Below are 24,572 nucleotides of genomic sequence, written 5' to 3'. Positions count from 1 at the left end.
AGGAATTTGGTCTGAGAGACCAAAAGGGAACTACTGCAATTGTGAAAACTAAGGGAGAAACAGGCTGGAGAAGAGGATCAAACAAAAGCAGGTTTCTCATACTGAAAAATGAAACAGGCTAATAATTACTTGACTGTTGCATTAATTATAAAATGTGGTAATTCCTCTATTGGTTTTGTTTTTATATGAATGAAAAATCATGATACTGAACCACTATTTGAACCACTTTTTATTAAAGTATGCCTTAAGTAACTAAAAACTTCAACTATTCAGAAATGTGGTAAAAAACCTAACTGTAGCAAGGACTGATTGAACTTCGAATCTATTAGTAACAATTTTTATGAATTAGCTTTCATGCTTTGACCTTGAAGTAACTGGCAGTGTGGGTGACCTTTGGGGAGGGTTCTCAGGAAGGACGGTGAGTGCTAGCAGAGATCTTGTGGTGGATGACTACTTACATCTTTTCAACCTTAAGGGAAACCTACTCATCATGATGGCTTCAAGCACACACCGAAATGTCCAAAGAATTATTAAAGGAAGCTAAAATTATATCAATATGACATTAATATTATATGCAATATCACCGTACATAGGCCCCAACAGAGCTGGGGAAGAGAGAATGGGCTGTCTCTATAATCTGTGCTTGGAACTGGAAGCATTAAGTAAGGGTGATGTGTGTACAACCATTTAAAAACTAGGAAATGTCATATAAGGGCAATTAGTAAGTTACCAAATATAATCAGATTTTTATTTTCTTTAAAAAAAAACCCTAGAAAGGTTTAATGAGTTCAAGGGTAACAACTAGTTGGTGACTCTAGTACTAGAATGTAATTTTCCTTCCTGGTCATGAGAATTCAGCCTCACAAGGAAGGCTTTACCCAAGTGAGACTCAAACAGAAAAATAAAAAAGCTAGGTACTTCATTTACTGTATCATATCAAGATACATTTCTTCTTAAAAATAGCCAAATATCCTACCCATTGAATGACACATAAAGAATATATTTTGAGGTTTGTTTCACAGAAGTTCCACAGATGTTGACATTCAATATAAGTATGTTTTGAACCATAATGGCAACCCTCATATTAGTTTCTATATTATCTACCTTAGTGCGAGGTTATATTTCTTAATTATGTGATTGTTTTTATAGTTTATATTTTCATAATAGCCTGGCTGGTATGGCTCAGTGGTTGAATATCAACCCATGAACCAGGAGATCACAGATGGATTCTAGGTCAGGGCTCAATTCCCAGTAGGGGGCATGCAGGAGGCAGCCGATCGATCATTGATTCTCTCATAATTGATGTTTCTATCTCTCTCTTCCCTCTCCCTTCCTCTCTAAAGTAAATAAAAACATATTTAAAAATATAATAAAACCTAGCTTATAGAAAGATTAAAATTACACAGACATTTTGTACCCTAAACACCGTAAATCTTAAGGTCTAAATGGAGGTCATTTAGTCTAACCTTGTAGTCGATCGTATGTTTATTCATGTGCTCAGAGAGAATTTCTGTTAGCATTACTACTATATTTATTGTTATATATCAGCCTTATAATCCCTAGTCTCTAAAATGTCCCTAATACTGTTACATACAACTCAGATAAGATATGCTTGAACCTTCTAATTAACCCTAATCAAAGATACTGTTCAAAATACAAAGTTCTCCTTTTAAGTTTTTTATTTTATTATTATTTTCGTAGTTTTTCTCCTTATATTGCCTAGGGCCGAAGGCACAATAATCTAACCTGGCATCAGAAACCTCTGCAAACCCACTTACTCTTCAGTCTAATTTTATACTTCAATAAAGGTACCTGAAAAAATTATCTTGATTCTACTCTAGCTACCTCCTCTACCATAACCAGAAAGATAATATATTATCAGCCATTAAACGTATTAGGGCAGAACTTAGCGTCTTCTTACCCCCACTTCATATAGTTATGTAAAAAAAAAAATGTGAGGGCCACCTTCTGTCTTGACTGAGGTTAGCAGAGCTCTGAACATATTTAGTTGGGGTTTTAAACTCACCTTGGTATAACACAACTGCATTTAACACAGACCTTGGTCTTGTACTTGGGACTAATTATCAGAGGAATCAGTTTTTTTCTCTTTCCTAAGCTAGTTTGTTCTTTGAGTTTCTGACTATTAATAATACTATTAAATCTGAGTAATATAATGATATATAGCTAAATATACACATAGGTAAATATAAAAGCAATTTACGTTTTCGCCTCTTAGTCGCCATCTTGTCATATAGATGAATTCCATAGTGTGATCCTTCCCCATAATTTCACCATTGCACAGCACATCCAACTTGAAAAAGAATACAGATCCATTAACGTATGTAAATTTTGAATATACTGTATTTTCCAGCGTATAAGACGACCCCCCTAATTTTACAGTTAAAACATAGGTTTAGGCCTATATTCGCTGTATAAGACTATCCCCCACTTCTGAGGCAACACCAGTTTTTCGGTATATACTCGGTGTATAAGACGACCCCGATTTTTGGTTGACTTTTTTTTCAGTTCAAAAGTCGTCTTATACGCCGGAAAATACGGTATGTGTTTTACATGTTTTTTCAAATTTCAAAAAGGGTTGAAATAGTTATAAAATATAAGTATTATCCATTTATTTAAAAAGAACATTATTTGATCCATCTCATAAGTATTTATTCAGACATAAGTACCACGAAGCACTGTTTGTCTTGCCTACTAACCTGTATCTCAAGTTCAACAGATAATTTTGAAATGCAATGTAGAGTTTCTTAGTCCATGTCTGTGCAACCTTTGAGCTGAGACATATATCTGATTGCCTCTTACGAAATCAAGAAACTGTGGAAACCTTAGTTCCTCACGGCAGTTTTGCCTTATAGACTCATCTTTCAGAATCCCTTTATCTTCATAACCCAAGATTTGAGAGTTACTTTCCTCTCATTAGAGGTTAAATGAATGAATGTGGACGTGTGATTTATGGGCCCTTCGAGGCACCTGAGAATTTTGAGTAATTACCTGTAGCTAAATTGACAGCACAGTTAGGACCATGCCACTGGCCCATGATTCTCTGCTCTGCTTGGTTGGTCACTTGCATTGATTCCTATGGTTCGTGGCTTCTCTGCTCTGCTTGGTTGGTCACTTGCATTGATACCTACATAACTCTTTTCTCACCTTGCATGAAACTTCAAAAAAGGGTTGCACTTTTCAATGCTCACCTTAGCTCTAGTATTGCAAGAACCAAACAACCCCAAATACTTAAGAAGTCTGTAAAAACTGTGACTATGCTAATTCAACAAAGCACAATTAAATGTTTATCACAAGTCTCTATAAGTGAAACATTTTGGTTCTCTAGTATTAAAAGCAAACTGACAGAATTTAATTTAAAGGATGGAAAGGGGGAAGAAAAATGGGTTTTAAATAATGGGTTTGGCTAGACAGCAAATACTTTTGAACTTTAAAATGAGTATAGTTCTAATTGTATTAGATAAGTTATGTTTTTCAAATATTTTATGTTTTTCAGATATCATTTTATGTTTAAAAGTACAAGATAATACTTTCAAAAAGTACAAGATAATACTTTCATTTTATCTAACCTGTAAAATAAATTCATAAGCCAAGAAGGGACTTACTTAGGATTCTATTCTTAACCAGGTATACTGCTTATATTGTTAATTAAATTAATAACTAAGCTATTCTGCCCCAATTAATAATGCTGTTACAGAATCTTCAGCTATAACATTAAGTCATCCCCCTGCATATTGGGGGGGGACACCAGTAAATATTTCTGAAAATCCTAGGAAAAGTCCTTTGCACTGGGATAGACAAGGAGCTGTCAGCACTCTCTTCCCCTTCCATCCTCTCCTACAGAGCAGTGTAGGTGCCAGCTCTTAACAGCTTCCTAAAAACTAGAAAATAATGAGTCACATTTAAAAGGAAATAAAACTGCACATGGTACCTTGCAAGAGGGAAATAAAGTGCAAAACGAAAGCATAAAAAAGTTTTACTTTCTATTTTCGCTGTTGTTGTATTTATAAATTCTTATCTCTTATTTTTACCAAATACATAGGGCTTTAACCCTTACATTTTTTTCCCCTAATGTAAACTTGATGTTACTGGAAAAATTTTTAGTACTTGTAGAATCAAACCATAACCATTTTTAATCCATAGATTAATCGGTCATTTGAGAAAATTTTCAAATGTAATCATTCTCCCTTCTTTTCTATAAAATAAAATAAAAGTAAGTTCAGGATCAGAGGCTTCCTCAAGATGGAAATTTAATCCCTATCAATGCCTATGTTCAAATCTTATTTCTGCTGTGATGACTGTTCGTGTTACTATCCATAAGTTTGGAAACCAGGCTGGGTCTGTAGCTTTTTGATGCTACTATCAGAAACCAAAGGGGAGGAAGAGGTCATTAATATAAGTTGAAGACTACCATTTGGGCAGGTGAAAAATAGTAACTTTGTTTCCTTATGTTTTTATAGCCACACTCTAGAATCGCAAACATTCTTTAAACATTGAACACTTTACCAGCTGTGCTGGGATCAATATGAGGGCACTTTATCTCTTGCAAAAAAATTGTTAAACTGCATATATGCAGATACAATACTAAAATACTAGCTTTCACCTAGTGCTAAACACTAACTTTTACGCACCATGAAATTAGACATTATTACAAAATCCCTTTTGACAATGTTTCACATTCTAAAAAGTAAGTCTGTGAAGAATTGGTAAAAATGGATCCCAAATGTCTCATTAAAAATAAACAAAGACACACACTAAAGCACACTGGCATAAAAACAAAGAATCCATTTAACTTGGATATTTATTTTGAGAATACTTAATGTTATTATTGTTATTATTTTTAAAAAATATATTTTAATTTTTGATAGAGAGTTAGAAACATCGATCAGCTGCCTCTTGCACATCCCTTACTGGAGATGTACCCTCAACCAAGGTACATGCCCTTGACTGGAATCGAACCTGGGACCCTTCAGTCCGCAGGCTGACGCTCTATCCACTGAGCCAAACCGGTCAGGGTTACTTAATGTTATTTAAATGTCGTCTCTAATTATAAAACACTAAATGTATTACTAATATGTTTTAATCGGGATGTTAAATTTTAAAAATACAGATTACATAAATGGAATATTGCATTAAATGGAATATTGCATTAAAAATTTTAATGGGAAAATAACCTGATTACATAAATGGAATATTGCATTAAAAATTTTAATGGGAAAATAACCCAAAGTTTCCACAAATTTTAATTTAAATGTATTCTCAGATAATTTTCACTTCAGATCAGAGTTATCAAATTGATCAAGGTTAAATTATTAACTTACCTCATATGAACTTGGAAGTTTTAGTTTTAAACTTAGAAATTTTTTAATAGTTCCCACAGTTACACGTGTAGAACATCGAATGAATTTCTTCATTAAACCCTAAAGGAAATAATAAAGATTACTAATTATAATATTCTACCTTGTTTATAAAGAAACCACAGATGTCATTTCCGAGTATTTTCAAAATGTATTCTGAAAATGTTTCAGTTCACAGCTCTTTAGTACTTGTGAGTAAAAATGTTCTTAGGACATCTTGCTTCCCCACATGTCATCAGTTTGGCTCAAATAAACTCATAAATTTTTTTTTAAATGTTCCTAATTCTTAGATACATGATATTCTTTGAGAATGTGTTTACTAAGAAAATCCTAGCAAATATAGACATCTGTATACCTCTAGACATTTTGGTAAAGATCAGATCATTAATTGAAAGTAAAGAAAGGTCATAAAAAGCATATACATATTTTATTAGACAATATTGCTTCTGAAAGCATTAGGACATTTTAAAAAGTCTCAAAACCACTATTTTAAAAAGGAGCACTAACTTCAAATGGGGCTCTTTTGAGCCCTAGGGGTGAATAGAGATCAGTTAGTCCACAAGAGCCCTAGCAACCAAGTCATGTAGAATGGACTCTTAACTTGATCTTTTAAAGATATAAAGTATTACTTCTACTTATATGTATAGAAAATTAGGTAGACAATTTAAAAATGTTCTTTTTTAAAAATTGATTTCGGAGAGAGAGATAGAAACATCAAAGATGGGAGAGAAGCATTCATCTGCTGCTTCCTACATGTCTCCACAAGGGATGGAGCCTGCAACTGGGTATGTGCTCTGACCTGGAATCACTTCCTGGTTCATAGGTTGATACTCAACCACTGAGCCATCCTAGCCAGGCTTGAAAATGTTTTTAAATCCACTAAGTCAAAAGTAGAACTATCCAGTCAATATGTATTTCTTAGCAAATGTATTCCCAGGAAAAATTTCCTAGCAAAGACCAACAGAAACAACTCTACAGATGATAGTTTGACATCAATCTAACAAAATTCCAACCTGGAATTTAATACTTAATTTGTAGGCACTTAGAAAATAAAAATACAACAATTATGTATTCTCTCTCTCTAGAAACACTTTATTATTCTAGTGACCCAGCGCATGGATTTGTGCACATTGAAAAGAAATTAATTAGAAGTGGCTGGTAGGCTGGAACTGGGCAAGATAGGCCAGACCTGTCCTGGAGCCAAACTCCCACAATCCTTCCTGGTGTCTGTGGAGGGAGGGGGGAGAAGGGGACTTAAGGTCTTAATACAAGCCTTCATATATTTTGATGCAAGTCCTTTGTCAGGTATGAGTGTCAGCATATATGTTGGTAATCATAAAGCAATAGTCACTTGTCTTGAGAGGAAATTTCACTGATGAGTATCATGGGAGATACACTTATCAAGATAGGAACTAGTTAAAGGCCATGAATGTTATTGGAAAGGAGTTAAGACTTGATTCTATTGGCTGAAAGATTGCAAACTATGACCACAGCTCTCAAGCCAAATCTGGCTGGCCACCTCTTAAGTCTTATTGGAATACAACCATGCCAGGTCATTCACTATTGTCTATGGCTGCTTTAGGGCCACTATGAGTAAGTTGAGTAGCCGCAACAGAGACCACATGGCCCACAGAGCCTAAAATATTTAGTGTCTGACCCTGATATTGGCCTTGACTCTGACTTTCACCCTCTGCCTTACACACATTCAGGCTGTGGCCTCAACCTTGGATAAGAGAGAAATTAAGGATACAGAAAAGACTGAGACACAACTTTAAAAAATCTACATATAAAGTAAACAGCTAGGATAGGGAATTATTCAGGACTTATGACAGGCTGAAGGGAAAGAGTATAAGGCCCAAGGTTGTGAACTTGTACGATTGGTTGAGAGATGGTAATAATAACTGAAATTGGAGTACAATTAGGTAAAAGTATAATGAATTTGTCTTTAAATACATGAAGTTTCAAGTGTTAGGGAAACTCCCAACTGGGATACTTACTTTCATACTAGAAATCCTGCAGAAAAGTAGCTTTTACATTTACTTAAAAATATATTCAATCTACTATATTATAAAGATATTAATATAGTGAAGATATTAATAAGTTGATATTTTATATAATAACCCATGTATTAGAGATTTTTATCATCTTTCATCTCTCTATTAAGAAGAACCTCCATACATGGGAATTACAGGAATGATTCAATGAGAGAGAAAAGTAAGGTCATTAAAAACCCTGATGAAAAGACTTAAAAAAAGGAAAGGTGCTCCACCAGAGCATAAAAAGCCATAGAGAAGCCTTGGAAGGTCAAGGCCACACCTCTAAAGATCTCTGCACTTTATTACATGCCTTACCCAATTGATAAATCAATTATTGTATTGTATTATAACTGTTTATTTGTGTAAGACCTCACCAAAGTTCCTTGACTGAAATTTTTTTCTTATTTATATCTTCATTGTCTAATACCCACATAGTAGATTAGTATTCACTGATTCATTATGCTCTATTCTTTGTTGCAAAATGCTTGCGACACTTAATTGGAGATGAAAAAATTTTAATTTCTTAAAAGAAATATATCATTAAATATATTAGTGAAAATTCAACCCACTGGCTTATAGATAACACAGTGGAAGTGAAAGAAGAGACACTGAATATAGTATTTGAATAAAACATGGACTATAATATTCTCAGGGGCTGACATTTGCTAGGACAAAGTGAGAAAAATCTATTTAACCGGTAAAGCAGTGAACCTTTATAATAAAAACAAAAGTTCCTGTAACAAAAAAGCAAACAGTGTGTCAGAAACTCTATTCTAGTATAGAGATCTTTACAAAAAGGTTCAATTAGTACACATACAGGGTTAGAAATTGAGATTCTATAGGAAACATCTGGAAGCCTTCAAGGACTTCAAGTTCATAGGCATTTTATGACACCAATTTTATTTCAGAACCAATTAATTATATTATTCAAAAACATGGTGTGTGTTTTTTTTATTAATAAAAATGGAAAAATAAAGGGAGAAATTAGAAGAGGATGAACAAAGATTGGAGATATTGCCCAACATGAAATGATCTGAGTTGGTTACCACTCTTAAAAGAGGAAAAACAATGTATATAAACTCCCAACAAAGGTATAGTGGTGGCAAGAGAATCAGTGGTGTGATTCTCTGATGAACCACTAGGTGGTGGCATTGGCCCAGGACTGTTCAGTTGTGGGGGTTGGAAATCAGGTGTGTGGAATAAGCAATTGGTTGGCCATTTGTAGGTATGGGACTGTTATAAAAACTTTGAAAGCAAACGAAACAGGAAAATTCATCAATAAATTATCAAAGGTTTACAATAAAATAATTGTAAAAATACAACTGTACTTATGCACTCACCTTTACTACATTGTCCCCTGACTGTCCGTTATTTCGTAAACAATCTAGACATATAGCAATTTGTGGGTCACTTCTGTGATAGTCTTTATCATCTTGATTTTCATCACCTTCTTCATCTACTTTAGGTTTGTCAACTTTTGAAGTATCATCTGTACAATTTAAACAAAACTCAGATATAACCCAAAGTTGATACTGAAGTTAAGCAACAATAATTATCAAAACAAAAATCAACTTTGAAGAATAACTGAAACTTTCAATACTTTTTAAATGAATCAACTAAATAATGAAAATATTTTTTAAAAACCATCAATGACTTACTGATATAGCCTAAGATGTCTAGGCTCACTGGGGCATCCAAATGCAAGATTCGGGACTAGCTACGTTTTGTCATAAAAATAATTGCAATTGGTGATTAGATAACTTAGAATGTAGAGAGGATATTAAAATACTTTCAAATTCTATATATATTCTAATTTAAAACAGTACTTTTTCTTTCTAAGTTCTCAAAAATTTCAAATTTATTAGATATTCATAAAATTAACTAGTTAAAAATAATGAATAAAATGAATTCTTTTTAAACATGTTTATAGCTATAAAATGTTAAAACTCCATTAAGGAAATCTGAATAATATACTTCATATTATATCCAAATGTTTTTAACCTATGAAATACCTACAGCCTATATATAGTTTTACTGTGTGCCTGTAACTGTTAGATATGCATTGTGCTAGGCTTGAGGAAACAATATTGAAACTAGAATCATCATCCGCATCCTCACAGTGGTCAAGGTACAGGAGAAACAGGTAGAGAAAACAGAAGTCGGATAAGACCTTTGATGGAAGAGGTAAAAGACTACGCAGCAACATTAAAAAAAAAGGTAATAAACATAAACTGTGGGGTGAAGTAGAGATTCAGGGAAAATTTCCAATGGAAAGAATTAGCCAATCAAGCATCACAGTATGGAAAAGCGCCGGAAAAAAAGACGGGTTATAGACAGTGTCACCTTTTAAGAACTTAACTCCTAGCTCCAAGAAAAAATACAAACTCTCTAAACTAAAGACAAAATACTTTAGAGAGGGAGAAAAACACAAAATAGATTATAGTCCTTCATAAGTCAACCTATAAGATACATAGTGCCATGAACTAAATCTAACAGATAGCTTCTGATGAAAAGGTAATCAAAACTTGGGAACATTTAGTCCACTTTATATCACCTATGTTTTTACTTTAGAACTACTATCTAAATTGTACTTTACACTTGGGTAAAACAAGCCTTTAGTTAAGTCATTTTTGTTGTTGTTATAGAGCAGAAATAATCCCTTACTATATTCTCTGTCATTCAAAACTATGCTCAAACCTCCCCTACTACAGGAAGTTAAGTTAAACTAAAGAAACTAAGATCCCAAATTTTATAGATGAAAAAGAAAGAGAATTTTCTGACCCATCTTAATTATTATGTGCAATTGACAATCCTGTGATCTTATGGAAAAGCCAGAGATGGGAAATTAATCTCACACAATGAGCCTATAAAAACACATGTACATATTTAAAGATTTCAGTGGTGTAAGGTCATCTTGAAATCAATCTTAAATAATCTTATATAAGGATACTTTCTTATACAATAATTTTAGGTATGTTATACTTTTTATTTTCTTTGTGTGAATTATATACTTACCAAAAGCCTTTTCTCTGCTTGGTAATGTTTATTATTTTGCTAAAATTATTAAAAATTTTCTGGGTGCCTGACCCAGAAGAGAAATTTGGACACTTAGCATTGGTGATAGGGAAAACTCCCAAAAGCATTTTCTAGATATATAAAAATATCTTCCAGTTATATAAAAATTTGTATCACCTGAGCTCCACTCATGAAAACTTCATTCCAAGATCCCCCTGCTATGCTGTCAGCCACATCTCAGTTCCCTTTCCTATTCAAATGTACAAACGGAAACAAAATCCCTCACTGTCTAGTTGTATACTATAGCTCTTTCAGTTTCCTTTAGCTCTCTAGCAAATCATGCAATTAGTACTCTTCTGTTTTAGCTCCTTTTTCTCTTCCCAAAATCCAATTCCCAAAATCCAATTTCCTATTACCTTTAACTGGAATGAACTCATGATTTTATATGAAAGGTTCATAATATAAGTAAAAGAGTACATGAATTCTGTATAGGAGACACTTTAGCTTGAAGAGAGAGATTAGTCGACCAAAGCTATTAAAAGCTAATTTGTGAGAAGCTGTCAGATACAAGTGTAAGAAAGTCACCTTGTCCATTTTCTTGAGGCTTATTTTTCTTCCAAAATTCAGATTCACGCTCAAGTTCTTCTAAATTGAAAGAAAAAAAGTATAAAAATAATAGAAACAGTCATGAAATATGTAATAGAAATGTTGATTTCATAAAACACAGAATTCTACAAGAAGCCAAAGAGTAACTTACGTTCTCGTAGTCCAGGGACCAGTTTAAATATGATTTCCTCTAACGTATTATCCAACCTTCCAAAGGGGAAAAGAGAACAAAGTAACAAGATATCAAAATCCAATATATCGGCAGCTGGGGATCTCTATCTTAAATGTACTGCAAATGCAGAACATGCTCCGTTTCAGCACATCTACACCAAACTCCTCTGCATGCAGAGCACACACACCCATTTCTAGCCTTTCCCACAGTGGTAGGTTGATAACAAAACAGTCCTAGTCCCCAGCTCTCTCTACATATACACCAGTGGTTCCCAGCCTTTGTTGGCCATGCCCCACCTAAGCATCTCTAAAATCCTGATGACATATTTCACATGGAGGAAGTAGGCCACTAACTTGGTCTAAACAAGCTTCCAAAGGACATGGCATCCATAAAGGAGAAAAATAAAAGAATGACAGGCCAGTTGAAATACTGAGGAATAAATCGCTAAGAAATTGTTAAAAAAATAATATGAAGTTATATGAAATGCATAAATGTCACAATATATATTTATATACTGTATATGAGGCCCCTATAATGTAAAAAATGCAAAAAATTCACTGTTAATAACTCATTCCCGAATTGTCCCCCTGTGGGACATGTGTCCCATTATGGGAACCACTGAACATGACTCCATCCCTTAGCCACGGGAGGAATTCAACCTCCCCACCCCAAGAATATGGGCTGGCCTTGAAATATGCTTGAAATATTGTGCATGGTCCTGAGCCCAAGCCTAAAGAGGCACTGCATGCTTTTGCAGGCCCTCTCTCAGAATTCTGCCAACCATGAGAACAAATCTGGAGAACAAGGTACCATGCGTAAGAGAACCCTGCTGAGGCCATCTCAGACCAGGTCACTGACAGCCTGTCCCCAATCTGAGAGGCTGCTCTCAGCTGGTTCTATCTATCCAGTCAACAGCAGTACCATGAGTGAGCCCAGCCAAGAACAGAAGAACCACCTAGATCCGTGAACTGCAGAACTGTGAGGAATAAGAAATTTTTATTTATTTATTTAACAGTCGATAAATTCACTCTCAAAATCTCTACAACAACTCTGGCTCTTTCCTATAAAGGAAATAATCACCATTCTTCTGAAAAATTTAGACCATTTAGTCAGACCATTTAGTCATTTTATCTTTCTAGATAAAAAATGTAAATATTTATCTTGATATTACTTTAGTTTTTTCCTGATGAGAGTGTAACCCTTCCTTTTTCTTTTCTTTCGTTCTCTTTCTCCCAGAACACCCTTTTCTCTCTTCATACCTTCATACCTTCATCCTGCTCAGTAGCATTACTCTTCTCTAACTACGAACATTAATATCAATACTTTCCTTGCATCTTAAAAAATCCAACCTGTATTTCAAGCTGTTGGCTGTTTTTTAATTGGAAAAACTTTGAAAGAAAAAAAATCTACATTTTTCACATATTCTGTGTTTTGATAATGTTTCCCCAAATTATCCATAACTGCCAACTAAATAGGTTTAGAATTAAAGTTAAAAATGATTAAATTATTTTTAAAGTCATTTTTATCCTATATTGCTCTGCAACAGTTTGATAGGATTGTCTAAAATTGCTCCTTTTAAGAAAGAACAATTGAGTTTTCTTTTTTCCCCTGCCTACTCTCTCTTGGTCCCTAAGTATTTTTCTTTTCCAATGCTCTGCTCTCTTGACCTTTTCAGTAGGATTTTGTGACTTCATATAAGCAAATAGCTTTTACATATACACACACACACACACAAACTACATCTCTGCTGAGCTTAAGTGCCACATTTCCAACAGATGCTTAATATCTCAAGCACCTCCTTTTGTTAATCTGTCAACACTGTCTCATCCATCCTCCAACAAAACATTGAATATCACCGTCATACTTTTCAAAAATTAAATTTAAAAATGAGATCAAAGACTCAAAATGCAAGAATTATCTTAATACATATACACGTACCTCTCCCCACCCCTTGATTCACACGTTTAAGCCACTGTGCTTTCACAGTTCCTTCTTGATATTTTCCCAATATGGTCTTCATGCTCCCTACCCTTCTACTTCCTTAATTACCACAGTACTTAGAGGACAGAATATACCTATGTTCCTTTAACTTGACATGCTCATAATGATCAAATTAATGCTTAAGGAAGATTCACCATTTGCTTTACTCAAGCACCAATTTCTTCCCACCACCTGGCTTCGATTGATTTTATAACTTGAGTCTAACCTACAAACCATAACGAGTGTTATTTTCTTGTCTCTCTTCCCTATCCAACAGGCCTATTCAGTTTTCCATAATGGTGTCTTGTCTGGCTGAAACCGATTTGGCTCAGCAGATAGAACATTGGCCTGATGACTGAAAGGTCCTGGGTTCAATTCCGGTCAAGGGCACGTACCTTGGTTGCAGGCACAACCCCAGTGGGGGGTGTGCGGGAGGCAGCTGGTCAATGTTTCTCTCTCTCTCCCTTCTCTGTAAAAAAAATCAAATATATATTGTTCTTTATCCTGGCTCAATTATTCTTTTCCTACCCTTCAACCAAACCAATGTTACCTTATTCAAGACTTAACTCAAATACTAACTTGTTCACAAAGTTCCCCTGACCATTTAGTAGTAATATTTAAAAAGTAGCATTTCTCAATTTAATATTTTTATCAAAGTTATATAAATGTGTAATATACAAGTAAAACTTTCCTGTAAATCTTGTAGTAAAATAGAACATTCTCATCCTGATTCCTACAACCCCAGAGGCAACCACTTCAAACACAACCAGTTTCTTCTAATATTTACTTTTAGCAAGTCAGAGGTAGGGTCTCAGAACTGTCATTTCTAACAAGAGACTCTTAGTTTGGGGACCATATTTTGAAAACCACGGGCTAGACATTTACCTGTAGATAAATTACTCCAACTACATGCCACTGAAATAGAAAAAACAAGTCTGAAATTTAAGACTTGCAAATTCAGATTCGATGGAATGATGGCAAACATCACACAGAAATGAACATTATATAAGGCTATGAATATCTAGCACTGTTTTTAGATGTGTACTTTCCTAAGATCCCACAATTACCTGTGATAGAGCTATGGTAGGATCAGTAGGGGAAAAATAAGTTTAGTGGTAGGGACAGCTGGCTAATGACATTTGAGTTTGCTGAGACTTTAGGCAAAGTCATAGTAAATTTCAATTTTCTAAACTGGAAAAAGGGTTTGGATTAGGATCTTACAGACCATTTCCAGCTTTAAAAACATGTGATTATACTTAAAAAAAATGGCAGTCATTTTTAAAATTCTGAGTTTAAAAATTTAATAGAACCAAGATTAGTCTTCCTCACTATTAGGTCTGCTCTCTTTCTACTGCCATGTAGTTTAACAAAAGTGGTGTATTGTGTAGAATATTAAAATACTGAAGCAAAACTACAACGAAAGTAACTCTGAGAGCCTGAAATAGTTATAATTTTAATTTGGAAATGTACTCCTTAAATATTTAATATGTACAGTCATATTTTATCCTTTTCTTCTTAAAATCTGTATGTATTGAATCAAGGTGCCAACAAAAATATTACAACACATAATAAAAGTTATTAAGTGTTTATGTATTTACTTACCTCAACATTTCTAATGGATTTGTCTCATGAACCTGGTTGCCACACCTGGGACAATCATTGCTATCTTCAAAGTGCTGAACAATACAAGTCTTACAGACTAAGAAGAAAGAAGGTATTAGGTTAAAATGCATCATTTAAACTGAATAGTCCTTAAAAATTATCTACTATAGGTAGAGTATTATTCTTTAATCAAACTTTATAAAACTTTAAAATTGTAACACTGGAAAAAACCCAACTGAAATAAAGCCTGCTGTCACAATATAAAAAGTATATACCATTTTATTGTTTTTCTTAAAGAAGTAGGACCAGCCGAAACTGGTTTGGCTCAGTGGATAGAGCGTCTGCCTGCGGACTGAAGGGTCCCAGGTTCAATTCCTGTCAAGGGCATGTACCTTGGTTGCGGGCACATCCCAGTAGGGGGTGTGCAAGAGGCAGCTGATAGAAACATCGATGAGAGAGAATCATCTAACTCTCTATCCCTCTCTCTTCCTCTCTGTAAAAAAAATCAATAAAATATATATTAAAAAAAAAAAAAGATGTAGGACCAAAACGAGGCTTTTACCTTAATTGCATTTACTTCTTTTGAATGCAAAATAAATATTTCTTAAAAGAAGTTGTGAGTTCTCAACATGTTTGGATTACTTTTCATTGGCAGGGTGTTCCTGGACCAAAACAGGGGTTACAAGAGAACTTCTGGCCCTGGTGGAGCATGAGAGTCTGTTTGCACAGGTCCCATGAGTCCATGGAGCACAAAGACACGGGAGGCAAAGTGAAAGAATGACTGCAAAACTGAGAGGGAAATTAAGATTTTTTAAATAGAGATTCTAAACTAAGACAATAGAAAAATGACTTGTGGATTTTTTTCAATTTTTACCACAAACCTATATATAGCTTACATTTCCTCCAAAAAGTATTAATCTCTCTCACCTTTCCCTAAGCTTCTATTACCTACTGTGCCAACTATCTTGCCCCAAAACCTTAGACAAACTATTAAAAATTTTCACGCACTTCCTTATCCTAATACCGCCACCTCCATTTCACTATCCTTTATAATAATCTGAAAATACAGATTATTTTCTGTATTGTGAAAGAAAAGATTTCCCCAACCCTTACTTTACAACTCCATTATAAATATTCCTTTTCCACTGCTCATGCCCCACACTGTCTAAAAGAAGTAAAAGCTTAAATGACTGAACAAGAGTAAACTAAAGGATTCTTACCACTGAGATTAGGTTTGAAAAGTTCAAGCAAATTTCATATACTAGTTAGAGCAGCAATGGTCAGGGAAGAATTCTACTGGGTATCTAACTTTAAAATTATTAATACATATAGAGAATATCTTGGCACTTCTTTTCATTGATCCAAGGAACATTTATGGAGGACCAGACTTTGTACTAGGAGCTGGGGTGCAGGAGTAAACAAAATTCATACCCTTATGGAGCTTATATTCTATTTGAGAAGACAATTTAGTAATAAGTGAGACTAAAAAACAAAAAAAATGCTAAAAGAACTGGGGGCTGGAAGCTATTTTAGACAGAGTGTTGATCAAGGCAGGACTTTCTAAGGTGACATCTGAGCATATTTTTTTTGTTAAATATACTTGAATCCCATATTACCTATCTCTTTACACCATTACATACAGCTATTAGGGAACACCCTTCAACATAGTTCTCTCAAAATTTGGATAAAACACAGTATTAAAAAACATTAAAAAAGTATATTTAGATAAGAATATAGCCTCCTTCCTCTAAATCTCTTGGTCCCAGTCCAGCTGGCATGGCTCAGTGATTGAACGTGGACCTATGAACCAGGAGGTCAGGGTTCAATTCCCTATCAGGGTATGTGCCTGGGTTGCAGGCTCAATCCCCAGTAGAAGGCATGCAGGAGGCACCCGATCAATGATTCTCTTTAATCACTGATGTTTTTATCCCTCTTCTCCCTCTCCCTTTCTCTCTGAAATATATAAAAAAATATTTTTAAAAACCCCACAAATCACTTTGTCGCAAAAAGGTTCTAAAAGTCTTTTAAAAAGTCAAAATGACGTTTGGGAAAGGAGGGCTGCCTTCCTTGTTAAGCTACACTGTAGTGGAGGATTGAAAAGCAGAATTCCTAGAAGATTCCTGGTATTTGCTCTTTTCCCAGGGACAATAGACAAGTCTCTGAAATTTGGGAAAGGCGGCAAAAAAAGAAAGAAAAAAGAAAGCAAGAATGAAGCGGTATTGCAAAGTCTAATCCTGATGATTCAAAAGGTTTATCACACTCAAGGATTCAGGAATTCCTGGTTGTCTATCAGCCTTGGCCAAATAGAGAGGCACGTGATATGCTCAGAGCAAGCACTATGCTGAGTCAGCCAAAAGGCTGAGGTAGGAGCCTGTCCTCCCAAGGACAAAATACTAGCCCAGGTTGCTGAAGAAAGAAATGGAAAGCTCATCCATCCAGAGGTACACAAAGTCTTAAGAATAAGGCTGTGTTAATTGCTTAAGGCTGAGACAACACCAGTGCCCCAGGATGCTGATGGAAAATACTAACCTATATTCCTGATCTGGACTGTCCAATATGGCAACACTAGCCATGTGTAGTTACAGAGCACATAAAATGTTGCTAGTTCAACTTGAGAGGTGCTTTACATGTAAAATGCAGCAGATCTCCAAGGCTTAGCATGAAAAAAAAATCTCAATTTTTATATTAATTACATGTTGAAATAATATTTGACATATTGGATTAAGTATTAAAATTTTATTTGTTCCAAATTAAAATGTGGCTACTAGAACAATTTGAATTACACAGGTAGCTCACTTTTCTTTCTACTGAACAATGCTGTTCTAGAGGAAGATAAAAAGCTCCATCTGGAGGTCAATTTATATTTCACATCAACGTTTGCAATAACCTTATGTTATTCTAATTTTGCAGAAGAAGAAGAGTTTCCTACAGGCAAATAACCTGTCTACTCTGATGAATGGCAGAGATTTGAATCCAGGTTTTCTGACATGAAATCACAAATTTTACATCAAATTGTAAAGATTTTAATTTTACAAAAGGAAAAAAAATGTTATATAGAAATGAAATCTCTCCCAGGCCTGAGCTCAATCTCCGTCTCCCTCCCTCTAAAAATCAATAAAACAGCTTTAAAAAACAAAAATCAAAAAACAACAGTAAAACACAAAAACAAAAACAAAAAACAACAACTCTTGTAGTAAATACATCTCCCACATGATTTTAAAAGCTGTAATAAAGCCCAACCTTATACAAAGTAGAACCTGAGAAAATCCAAGGCAAAAGTTCAGTAAAGATTTGCTTTCCCTAAGATGTTTACAAAATCATCACTGCAAATCTACCCTTTGATTCTTAGCCTTTAATTTGGTTTATACCAGCTATAAAACATTTTTAAAATATCTTAAAAGATTTAATACCAAGCTCTTTAATTGCTCAACTGCTATATATACTGGTTAACCCAACAGGTCCAAGATAAAAAGGTCCAGGTCTGGGTGAAGACTCTATGGAGACTAATTACAATCTTCAGTCTCGCCAGCCATCTACAGGAAGATGCTGTGGCCACAAGAAACACCTGGGTCAGAATGGGAGTTAGGCTCACCAATGATATTCCCAGTTGAAAAACCACTTAAATAGCAACAAGTGCTAACATTTCCTGAGCACGAACCTAGTATCAGGCTCTGGGCTCAGGGCTTTGTATAGATCACATGTGTCAAACACAAGGCCCGCGGGCCAAATCCAGCCCGCCAGGCCTTGCAATGTGGCCCGCACCGCGCTGTCATCACTGCACTCCGCTGTCAGTTTTATGACATTGTCAGTTTATGACTGTTCAGTAAACCATTCGGCCCGCGATTTAGGCTGGATTTTAGATTTTGGCCCCTTCTCTGATTGAGTTAGACACCCCTAGTATAGATGAAAGTAAGGACTGTTACCATCCCCCTTTGGCAAATGAGAAGCACAGGACTGGAGAGCCTGAGTAGGCTGCCATGGCTGCTCAAGCTGCCCAGCTGTGTAACAGAGACAGCATCCACTCCCAGGCTTGTGCATCTCCAGGCTTAAAATCCAACTACTATTCTAGGCATAATAAAGCCAATAACACTTGATCCCTGGCATCCAGATTTGTTATTTTTAGCTGATCTTTATATTTAGCCCAACACAAACATCATAAAACTTCTGCGTAAAGCTTACAAAATGAAATCTTTCCTTTTACCATTTCTTAGATTTGAACTAAGCTGTTGCACAAATCAATAGAGTCATGTGTCATCTAAAATGGCGGTTCCCAAACTGAGATGGGCACCACAATCACCAATGAGATTTTTTAAAGAACAGATTAATGCGCCCATCCCAAAACAAATCAATCTCCAGGAGATCAACAACAGGACTAACTTTGCAAAGCTCTCCATCAAGATAGTCAAAGAGAAGTAGGAAATCCTGGCCAAAATGAGGCTAGTCGCTGGCCACAAAATCCTTACCAGAGAGAACCTCTGATGGGTGGTATAGGATTTGGCCCTCTGCCAAATCATAATCAGAAGTCACTTTACTATTCAGTTAGGAAATCAGCCATGGGACAAAACACAATAAAAAAAATATGCGATGAAGATACTCTTCCTGTAATGCAGAGGCCAAGGTAGGACAGCATAATGCTCTAGACCTGTGGTCGGCAAACTCAGTCAACAGAGCCAAATATCAACAGTACAACGACTGAAATTTCTTTTGAGAGCCAAATTTTTTAAACTTAAACTTCTTCTAATGCCCCTTCTTCAAAACAGACTCGCCCAGGCAATGATATTTTTTGGAAGAGCCACACTCAAGGGGCCAAAGAGCCGCATGTGGCTTGTGAGCCACAGTTTTCCGATCACGGCTCTAGACAAAAGACAATCTGAAGGCAGACACCAGGCATATTACTTTATGCTTCTATGTACAAAGGAGATAAGGATATCTATCTCACAGGGTTCTTGTAAGGATCAAATGAGATAATACATGTCAAATGTGTAAATAAGTATATTGTAACAAATATTCAACAAATATTTGAGCTATAACTAGAAATTAGATCACTAGAGGAGCATAAAATCATAACAAGGAAAAATCAATAATTGAATACTGAATGGCAACAGACTATGATTAGTTTGATGCGTCCATCTGAAATAACAGATGATCTTGCTAACGGGACTTTAAATGTCTATTATGTATTGGTATTAATCCTCTGCAGTTATGACAGCCCTAGAGATAGTCTTACAGCTCAAGTAAGATATTTTCTACACATTGCTTCACCTGAATGGGAACTGCCTATCTTTGCATGCATGATACTTCTTTTTCTGGGGTGAAGGGTCCAAGATTGACCAACACTTCTCTATTATACATTCCTTCTTCAACTTTATATCCTATCCTATATAATGAGATAATATACAAATTGACTATCACTCCAACACACAAGATGACCACCACAAGATGGCCTTCAGGGGAGGACAGTTAGGGAAAAAGGCTGGCAAGGAAGGGGAATTAGGGGTGTCTGGGCCAGCAGGGGAGGACAGTTAGGGGTGACCAGGCTGGCAAGGAAGGGCAATTAGGGGTGACTGGGCCAACAGGGGAGGGCAGTTGGGGGAGACCAGGCCTCTATCGGCAGGGGAGGACAGTTGGGGGCAATCAGGCTGTTAAGGGGAGCGGTTAGGTATCGATCAGGCTGGCAGAGGAGTGGTTAGGGGGTGATCAGGCTGGCAGACAGAAGCGGTTAGGGGCAATCAGGCAGGTGTGTAGGCAAGCAGTTGGGAGCCAGCAGTCCTGGATTGTGAGAAGGATCCCAGATTGGAAAGTGTGCAGGCTGGGCTGAGGTACACCTCCCCCTCACCCTGTGCATGAATTTTGTGCACCAGGCCTCAAAATTCCAAAACAGTCCTATTGGTCAGGAGCTACCTTGTTCAATCTTTACACTTTGCATATACCTGTTCTGAAGTACTACTGCATGTTGATTTCATAATTTAACTAATAAAGGGCCATTCTACATCCTTATTTTTCAATTCTTGAGAGGTGGGGTGTTCTTCACAACAGGTACAAGAAACGTTGTTGCTATCTTGTATGTATGGTCTACCCACATCTCTATGTATCAGAGAGCTAGCTTTTCAGCTGATGACACAAAGTAACCTATACAAGTTTCTCTTCTTAACCACTAATCCTGCTCTCACCCTATATAATAAAAGGGTAATATGCAAATCAATCAAACAGCAGAACAACTGGTTGCTATGATGTGCACTGACCACCAGAGGGCAGACACTTAACACAGGAGATGCCCCCTGGTGAAATCAGTGTGCTCTCACAGGGGGAGTGCCACGCAGTCAGAAGACCAGAAGTCGGACTCATGGCTGGCTAGAGCAACAGGGATGGTGGAAGCCTTACCTGTCTCCAAGGCAGTCAGACATCCCCCGGGGATTTCCAGACTGTGAAAGGGCACAGGCCGGGCTGAGGGACCCCTCCCGAGTGCACGAATTTCATGCACTGGGCCTCTAGTCGATAATAAAACAATAGTCTTTTCTCTCATGTTGGTGTTATCACTCATTGGTAATGTTCTATTAAAAGTGATCAAATGCTGACTCCTTTGGTAAAATCATCCTAAGGTATTCATTTTATCTGTCAACACAAGCACATTCCTTCCTTCCTTAGCACATTACCATCTTTTATGTGCCCTTCTTGAGTAACACTCATCTGATACAGTTTGCTTTGAAAACTTTATTATCTACTAACAGTTTTTAAGTAACCTATGGTCATCTACAAAGAGAAGAGGCGACAGCTTCCTGATTTTGTTACATATCCTTATAGATGAAACTGACAATATTAAAAAAGAGTTTTCTAGTATTTGCTTCCATGAGACAGTACTTCTTGGTTTCACTTATATAAGGATCTAATAAACACCTCCTTCTGTTATGTTACACATGGTATATTTCTTTTGAAGGCCCACATGAGTTGCAATATCATGAAGAACATTTAGGATAACATTACTTCCCACTGAGAAGAATCTATATGATTTCACCACCACAGAGGATCAGGCAGCAGCAAAGAAGAAGGATCTTGTGTCAATCAGGCCAGGAGACCAAAATGTCCTGGAAGGTTCTACTTCCATAGATAGACTTACAGAGTCAGGGTAGAGTTTGGTAGCTCAGTAAGTGCAGCAATGTCCTCATAACCTCCTGATCAATACAAATTCTTATCAATCATAATGATCACTTCTCACACATACTCCTGATACTTTGTTCTTCTGTATTTCAATTTTTCTACCTGTCGCTTTTTTCATTATATTTGCTCAGTTAAACTATTAACACTGGCTAAATCCAACATACTCTGTTTCTACAACATTATAACTGTGGGAGAAAAACATGCACCTCGCTGATCATATCTTACCTTAAATTCATGACCGTGAACCTAAAGTAGATCCTTTATCTGCCAGGTGGTCATACCGAACACCCCAAGTCCATTATGCCCTCCATCAATACTTCATACCTTCTCCTCTGTCCTCCTCAAATCCTCTACACAGCCTCCCCCAATCTCACTCTCCACTGATAACCTCGTTTCCTCTTTTACTGAAAACAAAAGGGAAAAAAACTGAACAAGAGAATTCACATCACCATATGACTAGCAACTGTACTTTGTGCTCTTGCCTGTTTCCAGAAGTTTAATTTGCTTATCTACTAACAGTATCTACTCTGTGCACAAAATTCCCTCCCAATGACCTAAGAACACTGCTTCAGTGTTCTCCCCTTACACTAGCATTAGTCTTTTGCTATCTACTGAAGATTTAAACATATTCCTCATCTTAAAAAAACAATTGTTGACCCTACTTCCCTTGTCAGCTGTCACTCCATTTCAGAACTACTTATACTCATTCTCTCCATTCCTCTCTTCCCATTCGTTTTCCCCCCACCTCTTTTTAACCTTCATTAACATAAAATCCTATATAATAAAAGCCTAATCATGCTAAGTGTCCAGCTGTCTGGTCATCTGCCTAACCAATCAAAGTTTAATATGCTAATGATATGCTAAGGTTGCTCAACCACTCACTATGACATGCACTGACCACCAGGGCAGATACTCTGATCAGTAGACTAGCTTGCTGCTGGGGTCCAGCTGATTGGGACTGAACACACCCTGGAGACCTCCCATGGTTCCTCCCTGGCTGGCCAACCTCATGCATTCCTTCTTGGCCCTGATCATGCACCAAATGGGGTCTCTCAGCCTTGCCTGAGCCCTCTGCCAATCCGGGACCCCACGGCGGATGCCAGAAAGCCAGTTTTGGCCTGATGCAGAACAACTGGTCACTATGATGAACATTACCACCAGGTGGCAGGTGCTCAATGCAGGCGCTGCCCCCTGGTGGTCAGTGTGCTCCCTCAGAGAGAGTACTGCTCACCCAGAAGCCGGGTTCATGGCTGGTGAGCGCAGCAGCAGTGGTGAGAGCCTCTCCTGCCTCCACAGAAGGACTTAGGATGTCTGATCCTCTGAGGGCTCCCAGACTGTGAGAGGGTGCAGGGTGGGCTGAGGGACCCACACCTCCAGGTGTACAAATTTTGTGCACCAGACCTCTAATACTTACATAATCACAGTATAATGAGCAAAACCAGGGAATTTTCCATCCTCTCTCACTTATCCAGATTTTCACTCTTTACCACTCCATGAAACTGCTCGACAGGATTATCCATGGCCTCTGTGTTGCTAAGTCCAGTGGTCTATTCTCAGTTCCATCTTATTCAACACAGTTGACTCAGCTGATCCCTCCCTCCTTCTTGACTTTTTGTGTGTTTTGCCTCCTAGAATCCTACCCTGCTTTCTCCTATCTTACTGATGACTCCTCCTCAGCGCCCTGGAGCTCCATCCTTGGTCCTCTTCTCTTCTTTGTCTACACTTGCCCCCTTGGTACTTTCACTGTTGAAATATGATCTATATGCTAATAATCTCCAGACTCACACATCCCACTCCCAACTGACATCTCCATTTGGTATCTCCAAAAATAGCCTCCTGACCTTCCACCTTCAGCCTTTTCTATATGATTGGATGACATCTTTATCCTCAAGTTTCTCAGACCAAAATCTCAAAGATATTCTTTAAGACTAACTTAACTCCTTGACTCTTTTTTCTCTTATGACCCCCACCCCAGGTCATTAGCAAATTTGGCTTTACTTTCAAAATATAACCAGAATCTGACCACTTTTACCACTACCACTACCTTGGTGCAAACCATCACTTCTTGCCTGGGCTATTGCAACCACCTCTTAACAGGTCTGTTTTCAATAGTAGTCTTGAGTGATGCTTTTAAACATAAATCAGATGTCATTCCTCTCTCAAAATCCTGCCTGATATGGGTCATTTCTCTAGAGGAAAAGCCTAATCCTTACAGTGGCCCTCTGAGAACTGCACACTGTGCTTGTGTCTCACATCCACCCTATCACCTCCCTGTGATTCTGCTGTCTAGCCATACTAGCATGACCATTTCTCAACATGTCAGGCACATGCCTGCCTTAGACTGCTGGCTCTTTCTATTCCCTCTACCTGAAATATTCTTCCCTCATTTGTGTAATTGGCTAACTCCTTTACCTCCTGAAGTCTATTCAAATATCACTTTCTTTTCTTTTTTTCAAATGTCATTTTTTTTAATGAGGCCAACCTAGAACACAAGGTTATTTTAAATTTTAACACTTTCTCACTGACTGCCCAATTCCCCTTACCAGCTTAACTCTCCCTTTTTCAATACCATTTATTACCTTCAAATATACACTACTAGAGGCCCAGTATATGAAATTAGTGTATGGAGGT

The 24,572-nt window shown here is 36.8% G+C and overlaps 1 protein-coding gene across 5 annotated transcripts in view; it reads right to left on the bottom strand.

The window, feature by feature from the left end:
• The window catches only part of PCGF5 (polycomb group ring finger 5), a 94,496-nt gene that overhangs the window by 15,930 nt on the left and 53,994 nt on the right, over positions 1–24,572 (bottom strand). For 4 of the 5 annotated variants that reach the window (XM_084904358.1, XM_084904359.1, XM_084904361.1 and 1 more), the window contains exons 3-8: positions 14,787–14,883; positions 11,184–11,239; positions 11,012–11,071; positions 8,752–8,900; positions 5,340–5,438; positions 2,222–2,311 (exon numbers count right to left, since the gene is read on the bottom strand). In XM_084904358.1, coding sequence (XP_084760484.1) covers positions 2,222–2,311; positions 5,340–5,438; positions 8,752–8,900; positions 11,012–11,071; positions 11,184–11,239; positions 14,787–14,883 — 551 coding nt within the window. The remainder of the gene's footprint in view (positions 1–2,221; positions 2,312–5,339; positions 5,439–8,751; positions 8,901–11,011; positions 11,072–11,183; positions 11,240–14,786; positions 14,884–24,572) is intronic. The other variant, XM_084904360.1, reaches the window with a different exon arrangement.

This window comes from Pipistrellus hanaki (genome assembly GCF_964339955.1).
Source record: "Pipistrellus hanaki genome assembly, chromosome: 14".
NCBI lineage: Eukaryota > Metazoa > Chordata > Mammalia > Chiroptera > Vespertilionidae > Pipistrellus > Pipistrellus hanaki.
Note: the sequence above shows the minus strand (reverse complement) of the source record. Positions and strands in the feature narration are given on the sequence as shown.